The 26577-nt window shown below is 48.5% G+C and overlaps 1 protein-coding gene across 1 annotated transcript in view; it reads left to right on the forward strand.

The window, feature by feature from the left end:
- Positions 1-26577, forward strand: part of Anks1a (ankyrin repeat and sterile alpha motif domain containing 1A) — a 165883-nt gene that overhangs the window by 46780 nt on the left and 92526 nt on the right. Inside the window, exons 2-4 of the mRNA XM_050139737.1 lie at positions 20589-20669; positions 22369-22525; positions 24527-24589. Of these exons, the coding sequence (XP_049995694.1) occupies positions 20589-20669; positions 22369-22525; positions 24527-24589 (301 nt within the window). The remainder of the gene's footprint in view (positions 1-20588; positions 20670-22368; positions 22526-24526; positions 24590-26577) is intronic.

Consider the following 26577-nt stretch of genomic DNA (forward strand, 5'->3'; position numbering starts at 1 on the left):
GAGGAGCGGCAGCGAGGACAGGTGAAGGTGCTCACGCTGGAGAAAGTAAGTGTGGAGTCTCAGCTGCGGCCTTGGTTCTCTCCCCAGCTTGATCAGGCCTCCTTTTGAAGGGCCGGTAGCTTGCCAGTGACGGGCGGACTCTGGTAGTGCTGTTTGCTCTGCTGCTAAGCAGAACCTGTGAGGACAGGGCCCCGAGCACACTCCCAGCCTCATCGCCTCCATGGTGCTCTGACTCAGTCCTGTTTGTGCTGTACCCTTGTCCTTTGTTGTGGAGCTGTCAAACTTGTCATCATTGTAAGTGGTGGTTTCTGGGACATTTCTGAGTGGTCTCTCTTCTCATTGCCTCATCTCAGAAGGACCTGTCTGACACAGCACTAGCTCGAAATTAAGCAAATGCAGTCAGAATAGATGCCCTCTGCATTTCAGCCATTTCGAGTACATTTTAAGCTTCTCTCTCTCTCTCTCTCTCTCTCTCTCTCTCTCTCTCTCTCTCTCTCATGTTTTTGGGTTGTTTTTGTCCTGTTTTGTTTTGTTTTATTTTGTTTTGAGACAGGGCTTCTTTGTGTAGCCCTGGCTGTCCTGGAACTTGCTTTGTGTACCAGGCTGGCCTCGAATTCACAGAGATCCCCCTGCCTCTGCTTCCTGAGTGCTGGGATTAAAGGCATGTGCCACCACCGCCCAGCTTCTCTGTAGCTTTGAAACCTGTCCTGGAACTCGCTCTGTAGACCAGGCTGGCCTCGAACTCCAGCAGGGCAGGAAGACCAAGCAGGGCAGAGACACTCTTCCTCTCGAGTGTGGGGATTAAAGGCCAGCGCCACTGCTGCCTGGCAAATCAAACATTTATTAATAATAACTTAAGAGAAACTTATTTGGGGGGCTGGAGAAATGGCTTAGTGGTTAAGAACATTAGCTGCCCTTCCAGAAGACCCAGGTTCAGTTTCCAGAACCCACATGGCAGCTCACAACTAACTGTCTGCATACAGACATACATGTAGGCAAAACACCAATGCACATAAAATAAAAATAAATAAACTATTTTTTAAAAAGATATTTACTTTACAACAATTTCTCAGTTTACATGTGGTTTGTCACATACTAAATGAAAGAAAATTTGCATACTAACAACATGGGTGTGTTTGTGTGTCTACTATAAGTCAGTCTGATGATATATTGATTTTTTTATTACATGATAAGTAATGACATTAGGAAAATATTAAAATTGTTTGTTTTCCAAGATCAGGTTATCCAAAACACACCTCACTGGTTAAGATGACCCACAAACGGAGAGCCAAGAAATGGAAACCAACCCACCAAGCAATTACAAACCCCAGACAAGCGCCATAGCCATTCTGAAATCTGATAAAGCAACTTCAAACCACAGTTAGTTGGCGAGAGAAAGAAGACCCTCACTGTATAGTAAATACAGCATGCAGACTAACGGGCAAGAATTATGTCATTGTCTCCGTGGATGCAGAAAAGCTGCTTGACAGTTCAGTGTCGCTTCACAATCAAGTCATGAAGCAGTAGCTCCAGAAGGAACTCCCGAGTGTCAGGAGGGCTGCATATGATATAGACTGTAGCTGGCATGATACCAGATGCATTTGACTAAGATCTACCCGAGACAAGGTTCCCGCTCCTCACTTCTGTTCATTTGGTACTTGCAGGGTTAGAGCCTTGGGAGAAAAACAAGATGGATGCATAGAGGAAGGGATGACATCAGATCACCTGGTAGCAAACAACTTGATCCTGTGTTTAAAAGACCCTCAAGCCGCCACCAAAAAACTCTTAGAGCTGATAAACACTTTCAGGTTATGAAATTGCCGTGTTAATTTTTTTCTACGTAAAATAACAAACCCACTGAGAGAAAAAAAAAACTTAGAAACTTATCCTGTTCATAATAGTTTAAAAAAAAAAAAAAAGACTCCTATGGTCCTCTAGGATGCCGTAGAAAAAGTTGAAAGCCCTCTTGTGTTTATGGGCTGGGGGCTTAGTGAAGGTGGCTGTATTACCGGGAGCAGTTATCCCCTTCAGAAAAGCGATCCTAAAATACTATAAAAACATAAAACCTAATCTGAAACAGAAAGAATAATAGTGCTGGGGGTATCACAATAACTTGTCTCAAATGTTCCATAGGGCTAAAGTGACAGAGACACACAGACAGACATGCAGACCAGTGGACTCCAGTGGGGGGCCCAGAAATCCACATAGCTACAGCTGCCTGAGTTTTCAGATGGCGACTGGGGATGTGCAGGGTGTGGGATCAGAGGAGCTTTGTGGAGTTAGTTCTCTCATCCCACCTCTCATGCACTCTAGGGGCTGAATGCAGGCTGCCAGGTTCATAGGCAAGCTGGTGTAGGAGGTCCTTCTGTCTGTGTGTTGCTTTGATTGGTTAATGAATAAAGGAACTGCTTTGGGCCTATAGCAGAGCTATAGGGGAACAGAGCTGGAGGGAGGAACTAAATGGAATGCTGGGAGGAAGAAGGCGGAGTCAGGAGACACCATGAATCCGCAGCCAGGGGTAGACATCTGAATCTTTGCTGTTAGGCCACAACCTCGTGGTGATATACAGATTAATAGAAATGGGTTAAATTAAGATGTAAGAGTTAGCCAATAAGAAGTTAGAGCTAATGGGCCAAGCAGTGTTTTAATTAATACAGTTCCTGTGTGATTGTTTTGGTTCTGGGTGACTGGAACGAACAAATGGCCCCTCCTCCAACAGCAAGTGCCTTTACCCACTGAGCCATCTTGCTGGCCTGAGCCACCTATTTTTTTTTGTTAGAGTTATTAAAAATCCACCGGATTAGACCACTTTTTAACAATTAGTGCTGAGAAAGCTGGTAGCTATCGCTGGGTGAGTGAAACTTGGTCCCTACCTTTTACCCTGCAGAAAAACCAGTTCAGAATGGATCAATGCCCCAAATATAAGATATAAAACTTTGAAACCGCTAGCAGAAGGTTCCTGGAGACATGGTTCTGGACAAGCATTTTCTGAAAAAACAAACAGCAACCAAACCCATCCGCAGTTACACAGCAGACCCTCCTAGGCCTGGGCAGACGTGCTCGTATGAACTTGGAAAGCTCATGACAGCGAAGGAAGCAGACCCAGAGTGGCTCGACAGCCATAGACGGAGAGTCCGTGAGACTGGGGCTGACACAGAGAGTACATGAACACCCCAGAAATAAATCTTCCAGTCAGCAGACTAGTGCCGTAAATACGCAGTTCTCAAAGGAAACACAACGACCAATAAATATTTGAAAAAGTGCTCCGCGTCCTTAGTCACCAGGGAAGTGGAAATACAAATTACTCTTTTGTGATTCGATCTCACCCGAGTCACAGTGACCAACAGCAAGAAACCAGAGGACACATTCTTGCAAGGGTGGGGTGTGTGTGAGTGCAGACTGGAGCAGCTGATATGGAATCGATGTGGAGGCTTCTTAGAAAACTGAAAATGGAACTAACCATTTTATAACTAACATATGACTGAGATGGGTGTGGTAGGACTCACCTGTAATTCTAGTCATATGATTATGTCTCAAAAAGAACAGGGCAATGGAAGTTACCATTTTACCACCACTGGCCATGTCCCTTAAGAACTCTGTGTCCTCAGAGATACATACATGGAGCCAAGAAATGAAGCAGACTAGGTGCTTGTCCGCAGATGAAAATGGGGTCTGCACGCACAGTGGGTTTCTCCAGCTGTAAATACAAATGTAGGGACATGGGTGGAGCTGGGCTTGCGGCGTAGGTCAAAGTGTGTATGTGATGAAGAAACTGGGGAGGGGACCACGAGACCGGAAGACGTGATCTTAATGGGGAGGGGAAGAGAGAGGCTCCTGGGATATGTGTGACGGGAAAGCAGAATGGAGGCTGTCGGGGATCAGGGGCCTGGCAGGTGGCTCGAGGCCAGGGAAGGGAGAAATAAAAACAGTGTACGTGTGAAAACGCCGCCGGGAAGCCTATCCTGTGACTGTTAATAAACCACTCTGCAAAGTGCTTGCTTTCTGTAATTAGACCATTGGCGTGTGACGTCAACACTGCCATTCATAACGTGTAGTAGCTGGTGTTGGGTGTCAGCATTGTTGGGTGTTGCATCGTCCAGCCACGGCTGCAGTGCAGTCACGTGCAGCTCAGCTCTGCACAGCCAGAAACAACTCAGATTCATTACACACTTGATTTTCAATTATTTTTCGGTCATTGTACATCCAGAAATATCTTACCACTACTACTCATTATTATTATTATTATTCCCACACTCGGTTATGGAACCGCACATGGTTTTCACCCACAATCTTGAAAAACTGGTTTAAAAAAACAAGTGTGAAGCCAGGCACAAAATCCCAGCATTTAGTCGATCTTTGTTAGTTCCAAGGCAGCCAGAACTACATAGTCTGACCCTGTCTGACGCAAACAAACAAAAACCAAGTGTGTTTCAGAAGCGCCTCAGCATTACAGTACTCGACTGTGTGTGTGCGTGTGTGTGTGTGTGTGTGTGTGTGTGCGTGTGCGCGTGAGAGAGAGAGATTACATCTCACTGTATAGTCCAGGCCAGGTTGAACTCTATCTTCCTGTCTGAGTACCTTCAAATCCAGTTCATGAATTTTTGTTCTTAAAAGTGTTGGGTTTTAGATGGTAAAAGGGCCCTGAGGACTGATTTGAGGCTCTTTTCTTTAATAAATGCAGTCGTTTCACAGACAGCTCAACAGAATAGTCCGGTGGAAATAGAAGTTCACTGTGCTACCAGTGACAGCCTCAGTGATTGTGGCCTTGACCGGTGTGCAGCCTGCTGAGCTGCCCAGCACTGAGCGGCTTGGCATTGAGGAGCCCTTCCTTCCCTGGGCCTGGGCAGGCCCCTCAGTGCACAGGCTGGAGCTGGTCAGCATGCCATTTCTTACAGCTTGTAGCAGCGTGCGTTTGTGAGTGTTTTACTGTGAACTTCCGCGGTTTGTTTTAGCAACGTCCTTCCTGTGGGAAGTCATTAGTTGCCTTCATTTTGCTTTCAAGTAATGAGAAGTAAAAAGTATTTGGAGATGGGTGGTGGATGTACACACCTTTAATTCCAGTACTCAGGAGGCAGAAGCAGGCAAATCTCTGAGTTCGAGGCCAGCCTGGTCTATAGAGCAAGTTCCAGAATAGCCAGGACTACACAGAGAAATCCTGCCTCAGGGAATAAAGTCTTGGAAAATAGCTGAGGGACATTGGTGCTCTTCATTCATAGTTTTCCCAATGGCTCCATTCTGCTTAGAGGATGCAATAGAAAAGATCTCCAGCAGGCTGGGGGAGCCGGGACATTTTCTCTACTGTGGCCTTTTCACCTTGTGTTCCAGCCTGTAGGGAGTGGCTGCAATTATTTAAGGTTTGGAGGAAGCCCTGTGGCTCAGGCCCAGGTCTGTTATCTGGGTCCTGGGGAGATGGCCAGGAGTTCATTTCCAGGGTTGGCGTCTCAGACTGTTCAGTTGCTTTTCACACCAAGAATGGTCGCAGCATCAACAGCCATGTGGTCTGTGCTGGTGAGGACACTGTGTCAGTAAGGTTGGTTCCATGCAGTGAGCTCTGGAGATGTAAATGGCAAGGCGGAGCCACTGAGCGCACGCCTTACCTGATGCTATGAGCATCCTGATGGCCTGGAGGTGAGTGAGCCAGCCTGCAGTGTGCTGTTTCCTTGTCAGAATGTTCTAGACAGTGTGCTCAGAAGGCCTTTGTCCTTAAAGCACCTATGGGAATCTGCACATGACACTCACGACAAAGACAAGTTTGAGGAAAACCAGAAACAAAGTGTGGCTCAGTTTGCAGCAGTCTGAAGAATGGAGACATGTTCTTCCTGATGATTTTTCATAGGATTGTCTTTTGTACATGTTTCTTAGAAAATCAAATGAACCATGATAAAAGTGTGCTATTTCAAAATTTTCATAAAATATAAAACCCATTTAAAAGTATTTACATACTATGCCCTCTTGTTTTTTTTTTTTAAATTGAAATGTAAAATGTACAAAATATCTCTATCCTTTGGATCATTATAACATTTTAAGAAATTACATTTTTTCCTCTGAGCATATACAAATACATTCCATATTTGTTTCAGTGGTGAAAGCTGATCTGCTTTCATGTTTTTTACATTTAATACATTGTTGATGTTTTGTTATGATTATTTGTAACTTTGTATTCCTGTGGAGATAAATGGAGACCAGGGAGGATGGAGCCCCTGGATTTGAAGTTATATACAGTTGTGGGCTACCCAAACATGGGTGCCAGGAGCCAAACCTGGGTCCTATGTAAGAACAGTGTGTACTCTTAACTGCTGAGCCACCTTTCCAACCTCTTGTGTTGGTTTTCTTTCAAAGTCATGAGAAAGAGGCCAGGCCTGGTGGCATACACCTTTAATCCCAGCACTTGGGAGCAGAGGCAGGTGGAGCTCTGTGAGTTTGAGGCCAGCCTGGTCTACAGAGTGAGTTCCAGAATGGCCAGGGTTGTGTAGAGAGACCCTGTCTCAAAACTCCAAAAAAAAAAAAAAAAAAAAAAAAGAAAAGAAACTTTATTATTGCTACTATTACAATTGTTATATGCAGTGAGAGCATGTTTGTCAAGACTATTTTCTTTTTTGACAAGGATCTCTGTGTAACCCAGGCTGGTTTTGTCTCTCCCCTGAGTGCTGGGATTGCGGATGCAGCATTCACCCCGAGTACCAGGTATTCTTTTAACTAAAGGAGTATATGACCTTTCCTCTTTAATAATAAATGGATTGGGTTCTCCAATGTCAACACTTTTGACAACCCTGACTGAGTTCTGAGATTTGACCCAAGCTGCTCCTTTAAAAAAAAAAACAAAAGCCCAGGGTTGTCGAGTGCCGAGTGCTGCATGGTTGGGACCCCCCAGGAGAGCCTCGTTGCAGATCTCTTCTGGGTAAGGGGCAGAAATCAACAGCGTCAGCCACCACGTATCGACCTGTGAATCCAGCTGCTCTGACTAACTCTTGGCTGTGTTTGCATGGCTTTGGTGCAGCCCACTGTGGAGGAAGTGAAATTTTTCTCCGTTAGTTCTCTCAGGTGTGAGACTCGTGACGCTGTAACACCGAGTAGTTACCTGTGATGTTTACGCTCAGGAACTACACAGTCCAGCTACCTTTAAATAATAAGACATCCATAAAATCCCCAACTTTGTCTTAAGTAAGTTTACAGTTGTATTGGGCTGGGGTCATAGCTGTCCTGGGGAGGTGAGGACAGGAGGGCCCGAGAGCTTGGGGACCAGCCAGCCAGTCGGGTCAGGATGGTGAGTCTGTCTGAACCTGTTCTCGGTATCTCCAATTAAATGACTCGGCCATGGTGTATAACTTTCTGTTTGTTTGACTTGCCATTCATTGCTGATTTTGTATTTGTGTCACTGGGGATGGTGGTCCTTTATTTCCCTTTCTTTCCTTTCCCTATCTTCTGTTCTTTTTCTTCTCTTTGAATCAGGGTCTCACTTTGTATCCCAGGCTGGCCTCGAACACAAACACGTCATGCTCCAGCCTCTCAAGTGCTAGCTTCACAGACATGCCTGCTGGTTTACCCTGCCAGTCCTACAGCATGAGTTAGCTGTATTCTCTCTGCTTCCCTATTCTGGAAGGGAGGACAAGCGACTGGTTCTGTTTCCTCTAAATGTTTGGTAGAACTTACCAGTAAAAATTTCTGGGCCTGGCATTTGCATTTTGTTGAGAGAAGGGATTATTGGCTCAATTTCTTTAATAGATCCAAACCTATGTATATCTGCTGTTCTTCATGAACATGTATGTTGAGGCTTTTAACTTTAAGGAGTTTGCTCACTTCTTGGAAGTTCACAGGTTGTGGGCATAGTCATTCAGCATGCTCCGCTGCGAACTCAGTGGTGCCTCTGGTTCCCGTTGGCTAGTGTTGTGTTTTCATTGTTAGCCTGGGATTATGTTTATCAAATTGTTTTTTTTTCTTCTCAGAGCAATAATGTGGAGTGAGAGATTTTAGTTCATATTATAGTTTATACTTACCCTTAGCTACAAGGCCAGGAAGTGATCCATATTATAATTTAGAACATGGTGTTCTGACTGTGAGTTATCACTGTTTTTTAGCCAGTCATTGTTAGACGTGTGTGCTTAGAGCAAGGGGCTTAGCAGCTAACACAGACACATCATTAGAACTTGGTGGCATCCCTAGACTTTGTAAGAGGCTTTCAGATGTTTTAGGAACCTACACTTAAGCTTAAACTGTAGCATGAGGTAGGTAGTGAACTGTTGGGAGGCAATTAGGTAGAGAGCATCCAGGATAACTGTCTGTCCTTCTTGAGGTGACACCACTGAACATACTCAGATTTGTGTAATGCAAATTCTTATTTTCCGATTTGGAGTTAAGAGTTGGTCAGGTACCTGCTGTGAGAGTCTAGTCCAGGGGACTATTGCCATCTGTGTGTCTGTGAGAGTCTAGTCCAGGGGACTGTCGCCATCTGTGTGTCTGTGAGAGTCTAGTCCAGGGGACTGTCGCCATCTGTGTGTCTGTGAGAGTCTAGTCCAGGGGACTGTCGCCATCTGTGTGTCTGTGAGAGTCTAGTCCAGGGGACTGTCGCCATCTGTGTGTCTGTGAGAGTCTAGTCCAGGGGACTGTCGCCATCTGTGTGTCTGTGAGAGTCTAGTCCAGGGGACTGTCGCCATCTGTGTGTCTGTGAGAGTCTAGTCCAGGGGACTGTTGCCATCTGTGTGTCTGTGAGAGTCTAGTCCAGGGGACTGTTGCCGTCTGTGTGTCTGTGAGAGTCTAGTCCAGGGGACTGTTGCCGTCTGTGTGTCTGTGAGAGTCTAGTCCAGGGGACTGTTGCCATCTGTGTGTCTGTGAGAGTCTAGTCCAGGGGACTGTTGCCATCTGTGTGTCTGTGTCTGTGACAGTCTAGTCCAGGGGACTGTTGCCATCTGTGTTTCTAGTAAAAGTGCCAGGGTCACTGAAGATTTCTTTATCCTGTCTAGCCCAGTGGCCACGATGGCTTCCCCCTGTTCTTGTATATGAAGCTTCATTTGTACCCGCATGGTCGGATCATGGCTAGTTGCTTCTTGTGAATTTATAATCCTGAAGCAAATAGCTGTTTGTAAGGACACCATCCTGTTAGGACACTGTCTTTAGCAGTGTGGCGGTATCTCTTCCTTCTCCACCAGCAAATGTTGCACACAGTGGTACTGCTTCCAAACTCGCGTGTCTGCCAGCCTCAGCCATCCAGAGCAGGGACTCACTTTTGAAAGACTCCACGACAAAACTGCACTTCTCTTGAGAAAGCTGGATGAAGAATTTGACAACAGAGCAGATTTGGAACACTGATTAAAGACAGATCTTTGAGATCCTGAGACAGGCCCTGGGATTAAGCTAAATTTAAACACATTACAAATAGAAACAAAGAGAGTGAGAAAAACCTGGGCTCGGTTAAAGCCAAAGCCAGCTTTGTTGTTCCAAAGTCATTTGCCTTGTTCAGCTGTTTTCACTAACGGAAGTTACAGCTAAACAACTTACTAAATTATGGAGAAATAACTTCTTGAAAAATTAGTTTGAACAGAAGAGCTTAAGGCAGCAGAATTTGATCTGTATAACCTGTACAGCTATTTCAGAAATAATGACTGTGTTCCTCTCCCAAACTGAGTGCAACTAGTGTAGAGGAAAGAACAGTACTGCAAACCCAGAAACCTGGCTCCCAGTGTGGCTCAGCCACTTAGCACCCATCCCTGCTGTCCTCTGTGGCCTTTCCCATCTGCAAAGACGAGACGGTACCAGAGATGAGGAAATGAGCAGGCCCCTGCCCTTGAGGCAGTGAAGACAGGAAAGGTAGCGCTGGAGAGGCTGCTAACTCAGCAGGAAAGCGGGGTGACCCTGCAGTAGGCCTTGAAGGAAGCTTGAGACGGGGTAAAGTGGACAGTGTGTACAGACAGACGCACAGCTGATCCCGATGGTCTGTGTGAGGATGGTGGGTGGTGCTGGCACTGCTGGGGGTAGGGGTTCTGGGGTTGGTGGTTCTTGTGTGGCAGCCTGAAGAGCTGTTCCATGGAGGGCAGCCTAGGAAGCTCTGAGCCAAACCTGACTGGATGGGCCCTTGAGATAGTTACCCCTTCTGGAAAATGTTTCTTTGTTGCTTACTCAAGGCGATCTTGATCATTTTGGGGGTGACTAAGACTAAGAAGGTGACTTTGAAAATGAAGCTGTCCCAGGGAGGAAAGCATCTCTGGTTTGGGCACTGTGGTGGTTTGAATGAAAATGGCCCCCACAGGAGTGGCACTATTAGGAGGTATGGCCTTGGAGAAGGTTTGGTTTTATTGGAGGAAGTATGTCACCGAGGGTGGACTTTGAGGTGCCAGTGTCTCCCTCTCTTCCTGCTGTCTGCCAGTCTGGATGGCTGCTCTGAGTGCTAGCCAGTCGCTCACTGATGCAATCTGGATGCTAACTCAGCTCCTCTCCAGCACGGTGTCTGCCTGCATGCCACCATGCTTACCGCCATGATGATAGTGGACTAAACCCCTGAACTATAAAGAGTCCCGATTAAATGTTGTCCTTCATAAGAGCCACTGGGTCATGGAGTCTCTTCACTGCAGTGTAACTCTAAGACAAGCATCCATACTGACCTACCACTCACCTCTCCTAACCTCAGCTGTCTCGGTTTCTGCAGGGCTTCTCAGTCCAGTAGCCTTTGAACTCACTGACCTTATGGTCACCTCCCCTGTGGCTGAAGTCTCCAAAGCAAGTTTTTTCATGACCTTTGTGATCTAAGGACTCCTTTCAGAAGGACAGATTGGGCTGAAAATCAGGGACCACAGTGGTCCTGAAAAAGGTGCAGAAATAAATGTCCCTTGAGCCCTTTTCTGTGCATGCTCTGCCATGCTTGTAACTGGAAGCCCACCTCTCTATGGAATAGACCTGGCTTCTGTTATAGAGGCCAGGAGGCGGGGTAGGGAGATAGGGACAGGTAGATATGGGCTTCTCACCACATACAGCAGACATGAATAGAGATTTATAGCCTTCAACACGGTGGAAGTGATGGAAAATTCCATGGTGGAAGCCTCTAGTTTAGGGGATAGAACTGCCCAGCAGGATTCTGAAGATGCAGTACAGGCTTAGCTATCCCCATGGGGGACAGAGACTTGACCAGGCATGGGCTCAGGGACTTCTCAGCTTAGTTAGCGTGTTTCTCCCTCACCCTGCCGAGCAGACCTGTGGGGCTCTAAGAGGCCTGACTAGGCTGCCATCAGGGAAGAGAGCACAGTGCATGTTTTACTGCAGAAGTCATGTGTGCCTCATGTCCGTCCAGACTGGCAGGGCACCGCCCCCTTCATGCAGCTGAGCCGTTGCTTCCCATCAGCACACACTAGTCTCGTTCTCGACTCTGGCATGGTGTTTACCCAGAATTGTAAAGGGACGTTATTTAAAATGTAAGTGCTTCCATCTGCCATCTACAGTTTTATTTTCACGTTTGTTGTTCCCCTTATTCCATCTAACAACTCCAAAGGCTTCCTTGCCATTTACCATGGTGATCTCAGCGGATGAAAGTCACCTGGCAGTTGGCCAGCGACTCTGTAGCTGATGTGTTAATCCAGGATTCCGCTGGTTCGGCTGTGGGTGTGAGCAGTGTCTCTAGACCCCCCGACATCCCGTTTACAGCAACAGTCACCATCCTACTTTAGCCTGTGGCCCTTAGGGACATCCAGGAAATACCTGGAGGTCTGAAGGACCAGGAGTCTGATAGTAAGTAACTTTTGACCTGCTCGTCCTGTTTGCATGGGTACTTTTTATAGGAAAATTGTTGTCATTTTAATTTCCTCTAAACAAGATTATTATCTTACTACCTTAAGAGAACATGGATCCGTTTGTATCTGTCAGTGTAGCACTGGTACTTATGTGTGGTGAAGTCTATCAGCTCAGTGGATTTCTGGAAATGTTAGTGGGTCTTCAGTTAGATACCTCTTCATTTGCCTCTGGTACCCAGTCTGTGCCTGGAATACCGTGACTCACCCTCAGCGCTCTGTGCGGCTTCCCCATGACCCTGGGGAGAAAGAAGAGCAAGATGGGAGAATAGATGTGCTGGAAGTTGAACCCTGGTCCTCTGGAAGAATAGCCAGTGCCCTAACCACTGAGCCATCTCTCCAGCCTTTATCCCTTAGGTAACCAAGGTGTTAAAGATACTGAGTCTAGCACTTCATTGACAATGAGAATACAGTGGTAAATAAAATTTACTTGAGTCTGCCCTGAATTGTTTGTGGGTCTGATGAAAGAGGCAGTTAAATAATTGGAACGAGATGGTCTTGAGGGTGGCCAAGCACAAGAGACCTGCTCTTTAAGGGGCAGCCTGCCTGGCCAGGGAAGGTAGCGTTGTCGGTACCCTGAGGAGTCACTTCTGCTCTACCCTGGACAGGAGTTGAAGGGACTGATGGGCGTGGCCGAGAGAACCCAGCAGAGTAGGCATTCCAGGAAATACAGGATCCTTTAAAGAATCCAGCGAAGGCCCTACTACCTCACACTCTTGAGTGCCTCTGCTTCCTAGTGAGGGCACAGCCACCCCATGGCCGTGTTCCCTCAGCAGGGTGCCTCGCATTGGCATGTGCTTATTTCCTTTACGGGGGTTGCCATCTTCTTAAATAAACCCAGAATAAAGCAGTGACCTTTCCCTCTTTCTGCCCTCCCGCGGCTGAGCACTCTGTCCAAGCAGGCACCATCTCTGCCGTCTCAGGCATGCAGTAAATGAAGACACTGAAGGGTTCACACTTAAAGTCTGAGCCCTGCAGTCCGTTCTCCTGTAAGTTGAGCAGATTCTTGCCTATGTGCAGCAGTGGATCAGAAACTGAACGCTTGCGGGTCGTGAGGGATTGCCGAGAGAAGTTCAGTCAGATACAGAGAAGTGTCCCTAATAATAGTGTGAATGGCGGGGAGGTGCGGCCTGCAAACACATACTTATTTCTGAGTGCTCGTGGACAGTCACCCTGTGGGCGTGGTCCCTGGGCTTCTCTGGCTTCCCTCCCCATCACCATTGGCAAGCAGGGCCCAGGGCATGATGCTTCCCCTGCCCCAGGAGAGGCTCCAGGAGTTTCCGGGTGGTCATTGCTCCTGCAAAGCCTGCCTAGTTCACTGTGTGATTCGTCTCCCCACACTGCAACCTGGAGAACAGAATGGATGTCACCTTTATGTCTATCCTTGACCCGCCCGCTCCTCCAGACTGTGTGGGTTGCATGTGCGCAGGTGAAGTGGAGCACTGCCTTTCCTGTGCCTCCCTCCGGAGGGAAAAGCCTTCTGGACTGGAGCTGCCCATTGCACGTCTGACAAAACACACTGCCGCAGAACTCCAGGAAAGCAGATCTTTACATTTCAGAGTGACGGGGCTCCTCTAGCTGAGTGTCCTCAAGCTCCTCAGTCCTCTGTTCTCACTGGAACAGAGCCACCTCCCAGGCCCGTACTTCCTGCTGCCCCTCTCCTCCCCAGTAGTAGTTACTGTGGTTGCGGCCCTCCTCCTCCTCCTCCTCCTCCTCCTCCTCCTCCTCCTCCTCCTCCTCCTCCTCCTCCCTCCTTCTGTCACTCTGTACCGTATATTTCGAGGCAGGGTCTCTCACTGAACCTGGAGCTCATTGGTTTAGCCAGACTGACTGATGAGTGGGCCTCCTGAGCTTAGAGGTGCATGCCAGCCACCGTTGCCACCATACCTGGCTTTGCTTGGGTACTGGGAATCTGAACTTGGTTCTCATGCTTACAGAGCCATGGCTTCAGCGTGCCTCTTTATTCTTAAAGCTTGACTGTCGTTTTGTAGTCTTGGCTGTGGAGGAGAGGCTATAGCTCCCTCCCTGTCACTATGTCCTGGAGATGTTGCCCTGGTGGTCAGTTTTGTGCTGTGGTGGGTGTCTCAGTGCTTCATCTGCTGAGCCAATTGGAATACATTAGAATATAGCCCTATGTTTATACAATAAAGTAATAATAACAGCACATAGGAATACAATCCTATGTTTTTCTTGTATAATTTATTAATGACCTCTTGATTTTCTTTGTTTTCTGAGTTTACTTTTAAAACCATGACTATACTTGTTAAATTGTTTAGGGTGTCCCCACACACGGCAGGCAGGTGTTCTTGCTGCTGTCACTGTCTCCTACAGACATTCCACTTCTGCAGCCTGCCCCTGCCTACGCCTGGTTTCCGGATGCCTCTCTTCCCTGGGCAGAGCAGCATATCCTCCGACTCTTCCGAGAAGGTGTGCGAGGTCAGATTGGAGTGTCTGTGGAGTGTCTTGGGTGTCTGTGAATGGCTTGCTCTCTTTGAGCACTGACGATAGTGTGTTTGCTGGAGAGGTCTAAAGTGGCAATGATTTCACCTCACAAGTTTGGAGGCTTTGTTCTCGGACTCAGGGCTCCCAAAAATACTGAGAAGAAATACCATATGCGATCTGCCACGTTCTCTCTAGAATCATGGTTCGTGTTGTCCCATGTATTCAAAATTCAAAAACTGGGTGTGTTTGTGTGTATGTCATTGGGGATCAAATCTCGAACGTCTCACTGGGTGTGCATGTGTCACTGGGGATCAGGTCCTGAGTGTTCAGCTGGATGGGTGAGTGGGTGGGTGTCACTGGGGGTTGAATCATGAGTGTTCGGCTGTGTGTGTCACTGGGGATCAAACCCCTAGTGTCCGGCATGCTGGAAAGCACCCACCACTGAGCCTAACCTTCTTCCTTTTTACCTTGTTGTTGTTTGGAGACAGGGTCTCACTGTGCAGCCTCGGCAGGCAGGCTTGGAGCTTGCTATATAGACCAGACTGGCCTCAAATGCAGAGATTTGCCTCTCTTGCCTCCTGAGTGCTGGAATTAAAGTATGTGACATCACTCCCTACCAGTTTCTTACTTTGATTTTTTTTTCTTTATTTTGTCTCTATTTTTCTAGAACTCCCAGTCTTCTGATCTTCTTGTCTTTCCTTTTTCTATCTTGGTTTTCTTCTGATTTATTCAACTTTTTCATTTGTGCTTTATATTTTAAATTTCTGCCGTGATCTCTAGTTTCCAGGAACTTTTCACTGCATGTTTCCTGTTTTCTCCTGACCTGTGCCTGTGTGCTGTGATGTTTTTGAGGGTTACTGGCTCCTTATCTGTGTTCCCATACTGAAGGTTTCCTCAGTCTCCAGGATCCCTGGCTGTCATCTCCTTGTGTAAGCCTGAAGCTGAGAAGTTGATTGGATGCTGTGCAAAGGCCAGAGGAGCTTGTCAGGGATACTCCATGTCACAATACAGGGCAACAGAGTCCCCCAGATCAGCTTCTGCTGATCTTTGCTGTGGAGTCATTGTGTCTCCAGGAAAGAATCCTGGAGTTTCCGGTTTGGGTTTGGAGAAGGCCAAGTGGGCCATGGGTCAGGATCCCATCCTTTGAGACGAACTTTCTCTCAGCAGATGATTCAGTGGGGAACTTGAGACCTGAATTCCGATCCCCAGCAATCACCTAAAAGCTGGGTGTGGCAGTGCACACATGCCACTGGGGGCTGGCTGTGAGTTCCAGGTTCAGGAGAGACCCTGTCTCAAAACAATAAGGTGGAGAGTGAGAGAGAAAGACACCTCATGTACCTCTGGTCTCTCTGTGCACATCGAAGTACCTGAACCTTGGATGCTTGCTCACGGCACACAAAATAAAGGCTTTCATTCAGGCCTTTCCCATCTTCTAGCATGCCTCCTGCGTGGACTGCACTTCACATGCTGTTGACCCCCTGACCAGGCCCCTGTGGCCAGAGCTGACTCACCCAATGGAGTGTTGTGTCCGGTGTGTGTTCTTCCTCTGTGCCTGCGGCTGCAGAGAGTTGTCTTAGGATTCACCTTGCAGGACAGATGCAGAAGATACGACTCTGCCGAACCCAGTGGTGAAGCTTTGTTTAGGAGTCCTCGGAACTGCTTTTAGCTCCCCGCCCCCACCTCCATTCTGCTGTGACTGTGTTTGTGGGTGAGCGGCCTGCCAGGACCCACTGTTTGGGGACAGCTGTGACAGGGCGGAAGACCAAGATTTGTAAATAGCTCTTTCCTTGGGCTGCCGAAAAGGAAGAGCGTTGGGTGGAGAGGATGCTACTGCCATCCTGTCCAGAGTGAAACTCCAAACAGGGAGATCACAGGTTTCCTTCAGTATTAGGTTTGCTCGGTCTGTTCCCTGAACCCCAGAATCTCTAGCTGGCCTCTTGCGGAGATGCTGATCAGAGAAAGAGGGCCGGAGAGGGCTGGGGTTTGCATTGTCATCATCTTGTCTGGTTTTGAGGGAGTTTAATGCCTTTGCAGTGGTTAGGGGGAGGTCCTGGAGGACTCCTGCTGAAACGAAGGACAGCTTGACCCTAAGTTTAGTAGGAGGTGGCTGGCACCTGGTGGGTTGCTAAGCTAGTGTGGCCGCGAGATGCTGACTTCCCAGCTCCTTCATGGTGTTCCAGTAGGACCTAAAAGTCCTTGTCTGGAAGGGTGCCAAGAGCTGCCTAACCAGTGGTTCCGCTCTCTCACTGCTATGGTGTGTGCCTTGCTCTTGGCCTCTTAGTGGTGCTGTTTTCTCCTAGACTCCCTTGTATGAGCACCACCTCTCCCAGCCCTCCCCGCTCATTTCCTTTCAGTCCTCTTTTTATCAGATACAGTTAGACAAGTTTGGTGTTAGAAATGGCTGGGAAAGGTGAGAAGTAATTGCTGGTGACTCCTCGTTTGGCAGGTGCAGAGGGGGTCCAGACATCGTGGTTGATGTCTTCATGTTGGGATGTACCTCAGGCTCACCGTAGTGAAAAGACTGCCCCGATGTCAGCTCGCAGGATCCCACACTCCTCATTTCCTTTAATTCATCTTCTCATTGGCAAGCTCACTGTGAGTGTGTCCGTGTGCGGCAGTCTTTGACGTGCACTTGCCGTGGAAGGACTCGAAGCTCCTGAGCTCCACTTCAGATTCGCACCTGAATGTGTCTGTGGTGTTTGTACTCATCCATTTCATTCAGCATCGTGTCCTCCGGGTACAGTTATTCCGCTGCAAATGACGGGATTTCCTCCTTTTTCAGGGCTGAGTAGCATCCCACTTCCTTTTCCTGATCATTTGTCAGTGAGCCCTCCTGTTGATTCTGTGTCTTGGCCTGTTATCCCAGCTTTGGGGAGGTAGAAGCAGAATGACCAAGAGTTCAAGGCCATTCTGGGCTACAGGAGGCCCTATCACAAAATAAAGATGTACTTTTGTGTCCTTTGCCCATCTTTACACTGCCTTGTTTTCTTGCAGTTGTGTCCGTGTGTGTTTCAGATGTTAGCTGCTTCTCAGGTGCGTGACCTACAGGTGTTTCTCGTGTTCTCTGCCGCTTGTTTCCATGGCTGCTCAGTTGGCTCTTACCTAATACTTCTTTCCTGTGGCTCTGAGTCAGTATGTGAGGCTTCCTGGAGAGACCCGCCACTCACCCAGCCGCTGTTAGGAACACCGTGGTGCTTTCATTTCTTTGTATTGGTTCTTCCACGTAAAAGGCATCACGGTGAGAGCACGTGGCTGCCACATTCTGACTGACGTGCCCCCAAGGTCACCACTAAGAACAGTTCTCGGTGAGCACTTGTCTGCTTTCACCCATAGCGTCCGTGTCCTGTGTGTTTGTAAAATGGGGTGCTTCTATTTCAGTGAGGTTCTCTCCCAGGCTTTCAGCACGCTGCACTCACGTCAGGACACACAAGCCCAGCTCTACGTTTTTACTGTTAACGGCTGTGTTGTATTTCCTGTTGTGGGTGCACCAGCGTCTTAACTGCTTGTCTCTTGGTGTGCGTGTGCTTTTAGAATCTCTCTCTTCTCGTGAAGTAGTCCTGTGTGAGCATGTGCTGTGTGCACATGTACAAATGTTTCTCTTGGATAGTTGCCTGGAAGTGAAGCTGCTGGCTCCAAGTGAACGCTATTCTTGGTTTTGATAAATGCTGCCAAATTGTGTTCCCAATGGAGTTAGCTAACTTCAACCTGTTCCGGTGGTGTGCTTGCTTTCACGAACACATGATAATTCCACATCAGATAGGTGGAAAGTCATACATAATGGTGTACTTTGTGTTCTTTTTGGCTGCATCAACTTTCTACTTTTTAAGACTGTCTCATAAAAGGGTTGAGGGTTCAGGTCAGTAATTGCCTGGCCATACAATCACGAGGATCTGAACTCAGTCCCCAGCATTGAATAAAGTGTGGTGGCACACCCTTACAATCCCGGTGGGGAGGATCAACAGGAGGGCCACTGGGGCTTGCTGGCCACCCCCTCTTGTTTAATTGGTGAACTTCAGATCCTGGTGAGACCTTGTGTCAGGAGAAGGTAGACAGCGCCCATTGAAAACATTGGAGGTTGCCCTCTGCGTCCCCCCGCTACGAATTTCTCAAAAAGCCAGATGTCATCGTTTGTGCCATCCCAGTACTCAGGAGTTTGAGGCCAGCATGGACGCATGTTTTTCCTGTCAGCTCATTAAACCTTAGGGTGTGGTGGGGGAAGGTAGTGAAGTAGCTCAGAAGCTCAGTGCGTGTTGCCAAGCCCACGATTGAGTTTGGCCAGCAGGAGGAAGGAGAGAAGCAACGTCCAGAAGTTGTTCTCCAACCTCCACAGGTGTGCTGTAGCACACTTGCCCGCAGCCTCCAATGTCTTTTACACATTAAGCTGGGGTTGAAGTGAACTGTCCTGATCAGTTCTCTGCTACAGCTCTTTCTGAGATCACTTCTGACAATTGCTACGGTCTTTTCTCTGCGCAGGGTAGCCGGGGTGATGGGTGGACCACTCTGCCCAGGCTGTAGTACCGGCCTTGTTTGCAGGGTGTTCCTGTAGTGATCCAGCTTCTAACACGCAGGCTCGAAGACTGTGTCCAGATGGTTTTACTACTGATTCCTGGTTCCCAAATAAAGAATCGAATAGGACTGAAGAGATGCTCAGTGGTTAAGAACATCTGCTCCCACAGAGGACTTGTGTTCAGTTCCCAGCACACGCGGTGTCTCACAGCCACCAGCTCCAGGGGACCTAATGCTCGTCTGACCTCTGCAGGCACCAGGCACACATGAGGTGCTTAGACACATACACAGGCGAAATACCCATGCACATAAGAAACAGATCTAAAACAGTCAGCATAATGGTTTTCTGTATGAGAGGACGGCAGCCAAGCTGGTTTCTGACCAAACTGAGCACCGACACTGTCCACTTACAGTGACTTTAAAAGGCAGAACCCTTGTGCCAGCCTCACAAACATAGACATGAGAATTCAATATTGTGTTTCAAAGCAGACACACCGCACAGTGTGTACCAGCCAGACCCTCACAGGTGGCAACAGATAAGGTCACTCCCAGAATGAGAGTAGCTTAATATAGAAGCTGAAGCAATGCTGTGCTTAGGTCACTGAACATGAAAGTTGGTTATTTTCATAGATGCCAAAAATGCATTTCGATTAAACAACTCTCCCTGATAATACTTTTAAAAGGGAAGGGCGGGATGCAGCTCAGTGACAGAATGACTCCCTAGCAGCTTGAAGGAGACCCTGGGCTTAAAACCATAAAACGTTAAAAGAGAGGGGGTGCTTCCAACTGTCAGTGCTGGTGGAATCAGAAACAAGCAAGGACTTGATGTTTGAGGCTCTAACCCGGGCTGGGAGATGGGAGACAAGTCAGAATTAGGGCTTTGAGAGTTGAAGGAGGTGACATTGTTTCACATACGGTGTTTCTCGTGGAGATGAGATCCTCCAGTGATAGATTTTGTCAGTGGATACACAGACATCCACAGATACGACGTCGTGGTTTATCAGAATCCACAGGAGGCTGACTTCAGTAATCCTTTGTGTAAAATGGCGTGTATCCACGGGATGTTATCCATGTGCTCTTGATTGCTCATAATTAATATGGTGTGACTGCTATACAAACGGCTTTTGTTATTCTTTTCCTTTATTTTATTTTATTTTATTTTTTATTTTTGAGACAGATTACTGTGTAGCTCTGTCTGTCCTGGAACTCACAGAAATCAACTTGCCTCTGGAGTGCTGGCATCAAAGGCCAACACTTCAGCCTTATGCAAACAGGTTTTAGACTATATCGTGTATAGTTTGGGTTATAATGATAAGAAAGGGGGCTGGGTATGTTCAGTAGAGATACATTTTTAATGCCTGTTTCAGCCCACTGTAGTTGAACCTGTGAATTCAGAATCAGCTGTCCCCTCAGCCAACTATCTTTTTGGAGGAAGGGGACACAGTCTGGTTTGTGTTAACTCAAGTACCCTTATGTATTTCTGACAGTGTTGGGTGCTGTCTTAGTCCGTGATCTAAACTGAGGTAGCTCCTGGCTCCACTCACCAGAACAGGGTGATGCTCAGCAGCAATGTCTTGCTAGGTGGCTTGGTTTTTTGCTGTTTGAGTGATATCTCTTTGAGTTGGGAACCCTCAGAGGCCTAAGATCAAAACCGAGTAAGTGATGCCACCCAGGTGAGCCAACGGATGCTAAGCTGGCCCTTGGGTAGACTCTGCGGCCTTCTCCTTAGGCTCCTTGCTCAGTAGGTCACTGTAGGTGCTGTGAACCACCGTCCGCATATGCAGTCTGTGGAAGCTTCTGGTTTGGTGATCTGCTACATCATTAGGGAACTGGATCTTCAGACTTTGCAATTTCTCTCTTTTTCCTTATCAGCATGTGGAGAGGGCCGAATGTGAACTGCGTAGACAGCACCGGCTACACACCACTCCACCACGCTGCGCTGAATGGCCACAGGTAAGCACCAGGGCCCCTCCCCTGCCCACCCTGCAGAGCCCAGCTCAGGTGTCTCTCTGCCTCCTATGAGGACAGAGAGAAGCAGAGTCCACACAGAACATGCAGACACAAGCATCCTTTTCTGCCCCACCCCCAGAAAGACCTTTAGAAAGAAGTGAATTTCACCTTTTCTCCTGATGATCTCTTCCTGTCTGGAGCATTCACACAACGGTGGTGACTATGAAGACCAGACTTAGGGTGGCCAGCTCGTAAAGATCCTGGCCCACAGGCACCCATCCCTTGATGGACACAGTAGATGGGGGGGGGGCTGAGGCTGACTTTCTGTCTGGATAGCTGCCACTCTTCCCTGTAAGATCAGCCTGTGAACAGTGATTCCTGTAGAGAGGGAAACTGTACACGGCCCACGTAATCCTCGGAGATCTAGGAGGTTATTAGAACTTGAGTGGGGCATGTGTGTGGAAGGTTTTCTGGAGAAGATGAACTCAGGGAAGCTGAGAGTTCCCTGCTGGGAGTCATCAGTGAACCAATGTCAAAATCTCAGCACAGTACAGGTGCAGTCATGGGGTGTGGGACGGGTTTGCCCAGATGTGGAAGAGCAGACACAAGGGGACAGAAAAGATGGTGTTGAGAGTCAGAGCAAAGTCCCACAAGGAAGAGGAGCTGCGTGGGTGTAGTGCTGGTGGCAGGGACAAGGACTCACTGGGATTCCCACCCTTCCTTATCTTTGGTGCTGACCTCGTGCTTTGCCACTAACCCATATGCTCAGCCCTCATTTTATACGAGCAAGGAAGAATCTGTCACCTGGCCAGTGTGTGGCTACTTGATGGTTTGCTCCAGCACTGAACTCTTCTCAAGTTGAATGTGGACACCGTTTCTTTTCTAAAACAACTTTAAAGCTAAAGCCCAGGGCCAGCAAGATGGTTCAGAGGGTAAAGCACTTGCTGCGTGCCCAGTGACCCGACCTTGATCCCGGGGACCCATGGTGGATGTAGAGAAATGACTTCAGAAAGTTGTCCTCTGACTTCCGTCTGTGCTCCATGGCACATGGTATATGCACAAAGAGAGAAAAGAAATATATTGAGACCCCTCTCAAGTAGCTGGGAAAGTCTGAATTAATGTGACCTCTCAACTCAGAGGTGGCAGTTTACTAGCCAGGTTCCTCTCCAGGGCCTGTGTGTAGTCACAGGGAGGGTTTTCTTTGACCTTGTGTGCCTGGGGATAATCACACATGTGTGTCTGCCTAATTAGCAATGTCACCATGAAGAAAACCAGAGCCGCCTTTTTGAAGCTATGAGATGATGCTCTGTGTATCTGGCTTGTGTCTGTGACACGGACTTTGCTCTGTCCTCATTCAGCTTCCACATCCCCAAGGCATTGGACTAGGTAGTGAGGAACATCACTTGCCGTGTTTGACTGCTTCTGTGTAAATGCTGAACACTATTTAACTGCCACAGACTGGGGAGAGATGCACAGTTTAGACAAGGAGTCCAGACGTTTTCAAAGTAGCGGGAAATAGATGGGTTATCAAGGAAGGCCAGGGGAAGGTGAGTCATTGCTCTCGGTGACACATCAGTGGCCGTGGGCTTTAGAAGAAGATCTGGCGGTGAACTCAGAGGAGGAGGTGACGTCAGAGAGAGCCGCAGAACACCGTGGGAAGACCTCTGGTTCCAGAAGCTCATGGTGGATTTTTGCTTTCCAGGGATGTGGTTGAGGTTCTGCTGAGGAACGACGCGCTGACCAATGTCGCTGACTCGAAAGGCTGCTACCCCCTGCACTTGGCAGCATGGAAAGGAGACGCCCAGATAGTGCGCTTGCTCATCCACCAAGGGCCCTCGCACACCAGAGTCAATGAACAGGTCGGGAGAGAGACTGTCCCCAGACGTGCGCAGCTCAGGACATAGCTCCTCCTCCTCTAGGCTGACCCCTCATCAGGAGTAGTGGGGACATTGTGATCTGGAGGATGATTGGTTTGTTTGGTTTCTGGTTTTCTCTGTGTCGCCCTGGCTGCCCTGGAACTTGATCTGTAGACCAGGCTGGCCTCAAATGTAGAGATCGGCTGGAACCAAAGGCATGCCTCGCCACACCAAGCCTGAAGGATGCATTTTATATGCAGCTGACACATGCGAATTTGGTAGAGATTCACACTTGCACAGATAGACTCACAGTATAAAATTTGATGCAAATCTTTCAAAATGATGTAGAGTTAGTTTCAAACTCGAGAGATTCCATAATTACAATCTGTGCTTGTGCCACCAGCATGCAGCACAATGTTCCTGGCGTTTGTCAGTGCCCTGTGAGCTAGCCTGTCATTTTACACACATCAGAATGTGTAGAAGGGAGCGTGTTTGTGCTAGTGCTAAAAAGATGAGCTTACAACTCGAAACCATGTAGATGCGGGTCAGAGGTGAGCCGGTGGAACGAAGATCATTTCCATGGTGTCCTCCTCCAAGGCTCCTTTAAGAGTGAGCGTACTTTGAGAAACCACAGCTATTAGAAAACAGAAAGGCAGTGTTCAGGGAAAACTACCTTGATGAATTTGGTAGCCCCTGCCTGTAATCTAAACCCTTGGGAAGTGCAGACCAAAGGATCAAGGGTTTCAAGGTCATCCTTGACTATGTAGTTAGAAGACAGCCTGGGCTACGTGAAACCTTGCCTTAGCGAGTAAGGAAAGAAGGAAGGACGGGAAGAAGGAAAAAAGGATGGAAGGGAGGTAAAAATTCCCCAAGCTAGCTATGGTGGTTGGTGTACAGCCTGCATCCGCGCACTCAAAAGGCTGAGGCAGAAAGTTCAGAAGTTCCAGGGAAGCCTAGACTACAACATGAGGCCCTAATCTGAAAAGAAGAAAGAGAGAAGAGAATCAGCAGAACCTTACAAGGCCCCTGCATTTAAATCCTTAGAACAGCTTCTTTGTCCTTGGAGAGAGATTTCATTACAAGGCTCTTGTGACCCCCACCTCTGTAGCTTGGGTCCCAGGAGTCCGTCCCTCGGGGAGGGGCTGTGTCGTCCCTGCTCCTGCAGTGCGCACTGTGGTGCTCCTTCTCAGTGGAATGTCAGGTCCAGTCATCAGCAAGGCCCACACAGTTTTCCACTGAGAGCTGCCAGAGAGGGGCTTGATTCTGAGGAGGGATGGGTCAGTTCCAGGTGCTCCATGTGGAGCCTGGGTATAGCAGTGGTCTGCCAGCCTGCCATCTCCTCATGGGCGGGGCTTCCCAGTAGGTAAGCAGCAGGCATCAGACCGTTGGTGAGGATGCCTGTGTACGCCATGAGGACGACAGTGGTCTGATTGCCTCTGTGAGCCTGAGTGTGGTTCTCCTGACTGAAACAGTTTCTCTCCTCTCTGGAGGAAGTGCAGAGAGAAGCTTGCTTGTAGCTAATACTCTTCAATGTTGAAAAGCTGCCCACCATTGAAGTCCTTCTCACTCCAGCAATCGCAGCGATCATTTCTAATCCTGTCTTCGCCCACTTTGCCTTGACACACAGCTGCTTGGGTCTGTGAGCCACTTGAGTGTGCTAGCTTGTCTTGCTCACAGCTGCCTCCTGCCTGGAGTAGGCAAGGGTAGGGGATGCCAGCCCAGTGCTTGACCTTTGCAGGCGGGGGCTGGGCAGGCTGGCCAAGGTGCGGGAAGAACCGAATGGATCTGGGCAGTTAGAACCGTGCCAGTGGTTTTAAAGCATTAACGTGGCTCCCTCGGATGTGTGGATAAGAGTGAGGGTCCCTGGAGCTGCCCTCTCTTTAACTCCCCCAGGTACCCTGCGCTCGGATCCAGGTCACTTAGCCCTGAGCCCCAGAGCTGCGTGTCACTTTGATATATTTCGTCCATTTTATCGTCACATTGTCTTTTCCTTCCTTTTTATAGAATGCTCTTGAGATCAAAGAACTCAAAAAGTACGGCCCCTTTGACCCTTATGTCAATGCCAAGGTGTGTACGTCACGGCCAGGACCCATATCGCCCATGCTGTTTCTCCATGCTGCGCCTCTGCTGTGGTCCTCTGCCTGCCCAGGCTTCTCGTCACCCTCCTGCTGCCTGCCTCAGCCCATCTGCTTTTGGCTTGTTTGGGGAGACAGGGGCCGAGGCTTTATTTTTCAAACCATGCAATCCAGGAAAGGTTGGGAATATCTGAAGCAGCAGGAATAGGAACCGGGACCTCAGCGTAAGCCTGCTGTATTGCTTCAGCAAAGGGATCCAGCAGACAGCAACAAGCACAGAGGATGACTGAAGCGGACTTCTTTCTCCTCTCTTTCTGCCCTCGTGTTTCTTTTGAAGTAGAATCTGACTTTCTTTCAGGTTTCTGTGGCCACAGTGGTGGTGTGGGGGACACAGGTGCCGCACTTACTTATTCCTTCAGAAGCTGTTGCTGGCCGCCCTCTCCCTGGGTGTGTGCCTCTCTGTGTTGCCCAGCATCACTTCTCTTTCTGCTTTGTCACTGTGACCCTGCCGGGCTCTGGCCTGGTGCCTAGAGCGACAGTGCTTTGCTAGACCTACCTGAGCAGCTGCTCTCATGCCGGGAGACTTCTCCATACAGCAGCAGAGCTCAGCAGGTGGTGGGTACGGTTCTTGTCCTCACGTGCTAACTCAGATGAATTTTGGGCTGGTGTGCATGCACATGCTTTTCTCTGTCTCTGCTCCAGCCCTCACCCTCTAACTGCCCCCCTGTGTAAGTGTGTGTATGTGTGTATGCGCATGTGCACGTGCGCATGCCATGGGGTTGAGTGTCTTCCTTAGTCACTCCCTACCCTATTTTTGAGTCAGGGTCTCTCACTGAACCTGGAGTTAGCTAATTTGGCTGGACTGGTTGGCAGTGAGCTCGCAGGATTCACCTCCCAGTGCTGGAATGCATTCTGCCCTGCTTTGTCCACGGGTGCTGGGGAGCTCGGTGTGTGCCCTTGTGTCTGAGTGGCAGGCCCTCGACCGGCTGAGCTGCCTTCCAGCTCGAAAACTGCTTCCTGAGTGCAGTCTGGAGTTTGGTCTAGACTTGAAACTGTCCTGGCTGGTGTTTTATGCTCGCTCAGAATGCAACCGTCCTGGGGAAGGGAAGCATACTGCTTCTAGGGTTTGCACTTGACAGGCAGGGACATTGTCCCTTTCGTCAGATGGTTTGATCTGAGGCAGTCAGTGCATCCACTCTGTTCTGGTATATTCTTTCTGTGTTCTCAGAATCAAATAGGGGACGCTTACTGGAGCAGCCTTGGGGCAGAGGCAGGGAGCAGAGCGTTAGAGCAGAGTCTTGCCAGCCAGGCCTTCTCCCCAGGCCTGACTCTGCGTTCTGAGCTGCTGCTGACCCCAGTAAGACAGGATTTCTCCGAGCCTTGGTTCACTCTTTTATAAAGTGGGTTGTTACTGCTTTCCTTGTTGGTTGTTTTGGAGTCATGTTCATAAAGTATCTGGTGACTAACAATACATGAAATGCTCTGAAATGTCTGTGCAATCTGCGGGGTTTTTTTTGTTTTGTTTTGCCTTTTTTTTTTTTTTTTTTTGGAAAAAGGGCCTCACTATGTAGTTCTAGCTGCAGACCAGACAGGCCTTGAACTCACAGAGATCCTTCTGTCTCTACTTCCCAAGTGCTAGGCTTAAAAGTGTGCCCCACCACGACACCTGGCTACCTGTGCTGTTCTGAAGGCACCAGGTAATGTTTCCAGTGCTGCTGGGTGGTTAGCAAAGAATCTCTCAGTGTGCTCAAGCTTTGGTTTGGCGAGGGGGATCTGAATGACTGTTTCCACCTGCGATTGAATTGGCTTCTGAAGCGTGAATTAATGCTGTGTGTTTGGTTCTTGGAAGTGCTTTCCCTAGCTTTTGATTTCGTGGACAGAACAGAAGATTTGAGTCAGTGAACGTTCGTATCTGGAAGCGGTGCTCTGTGCTTTCTTCCCTTGAGGGTGCACACAGCACCGAGGGCTGAGCTGGGTTGT

Source organism: Alexandromys fortis, unplaced genomic scaffold, assembly GCF_014885135.2.
Source record: "Alexandromys fortis isolate MF-2015 unplaced genomic scaffold, M_Fortis_MF-2015_v1.1 scaffold_9, whole genome shotgun sequence".
NCBI lineage: Eukaryota > Metazoa > Chordata > Mammalia > Rodentia > Cricetidae > Alexandromys > Alexandromys fortis.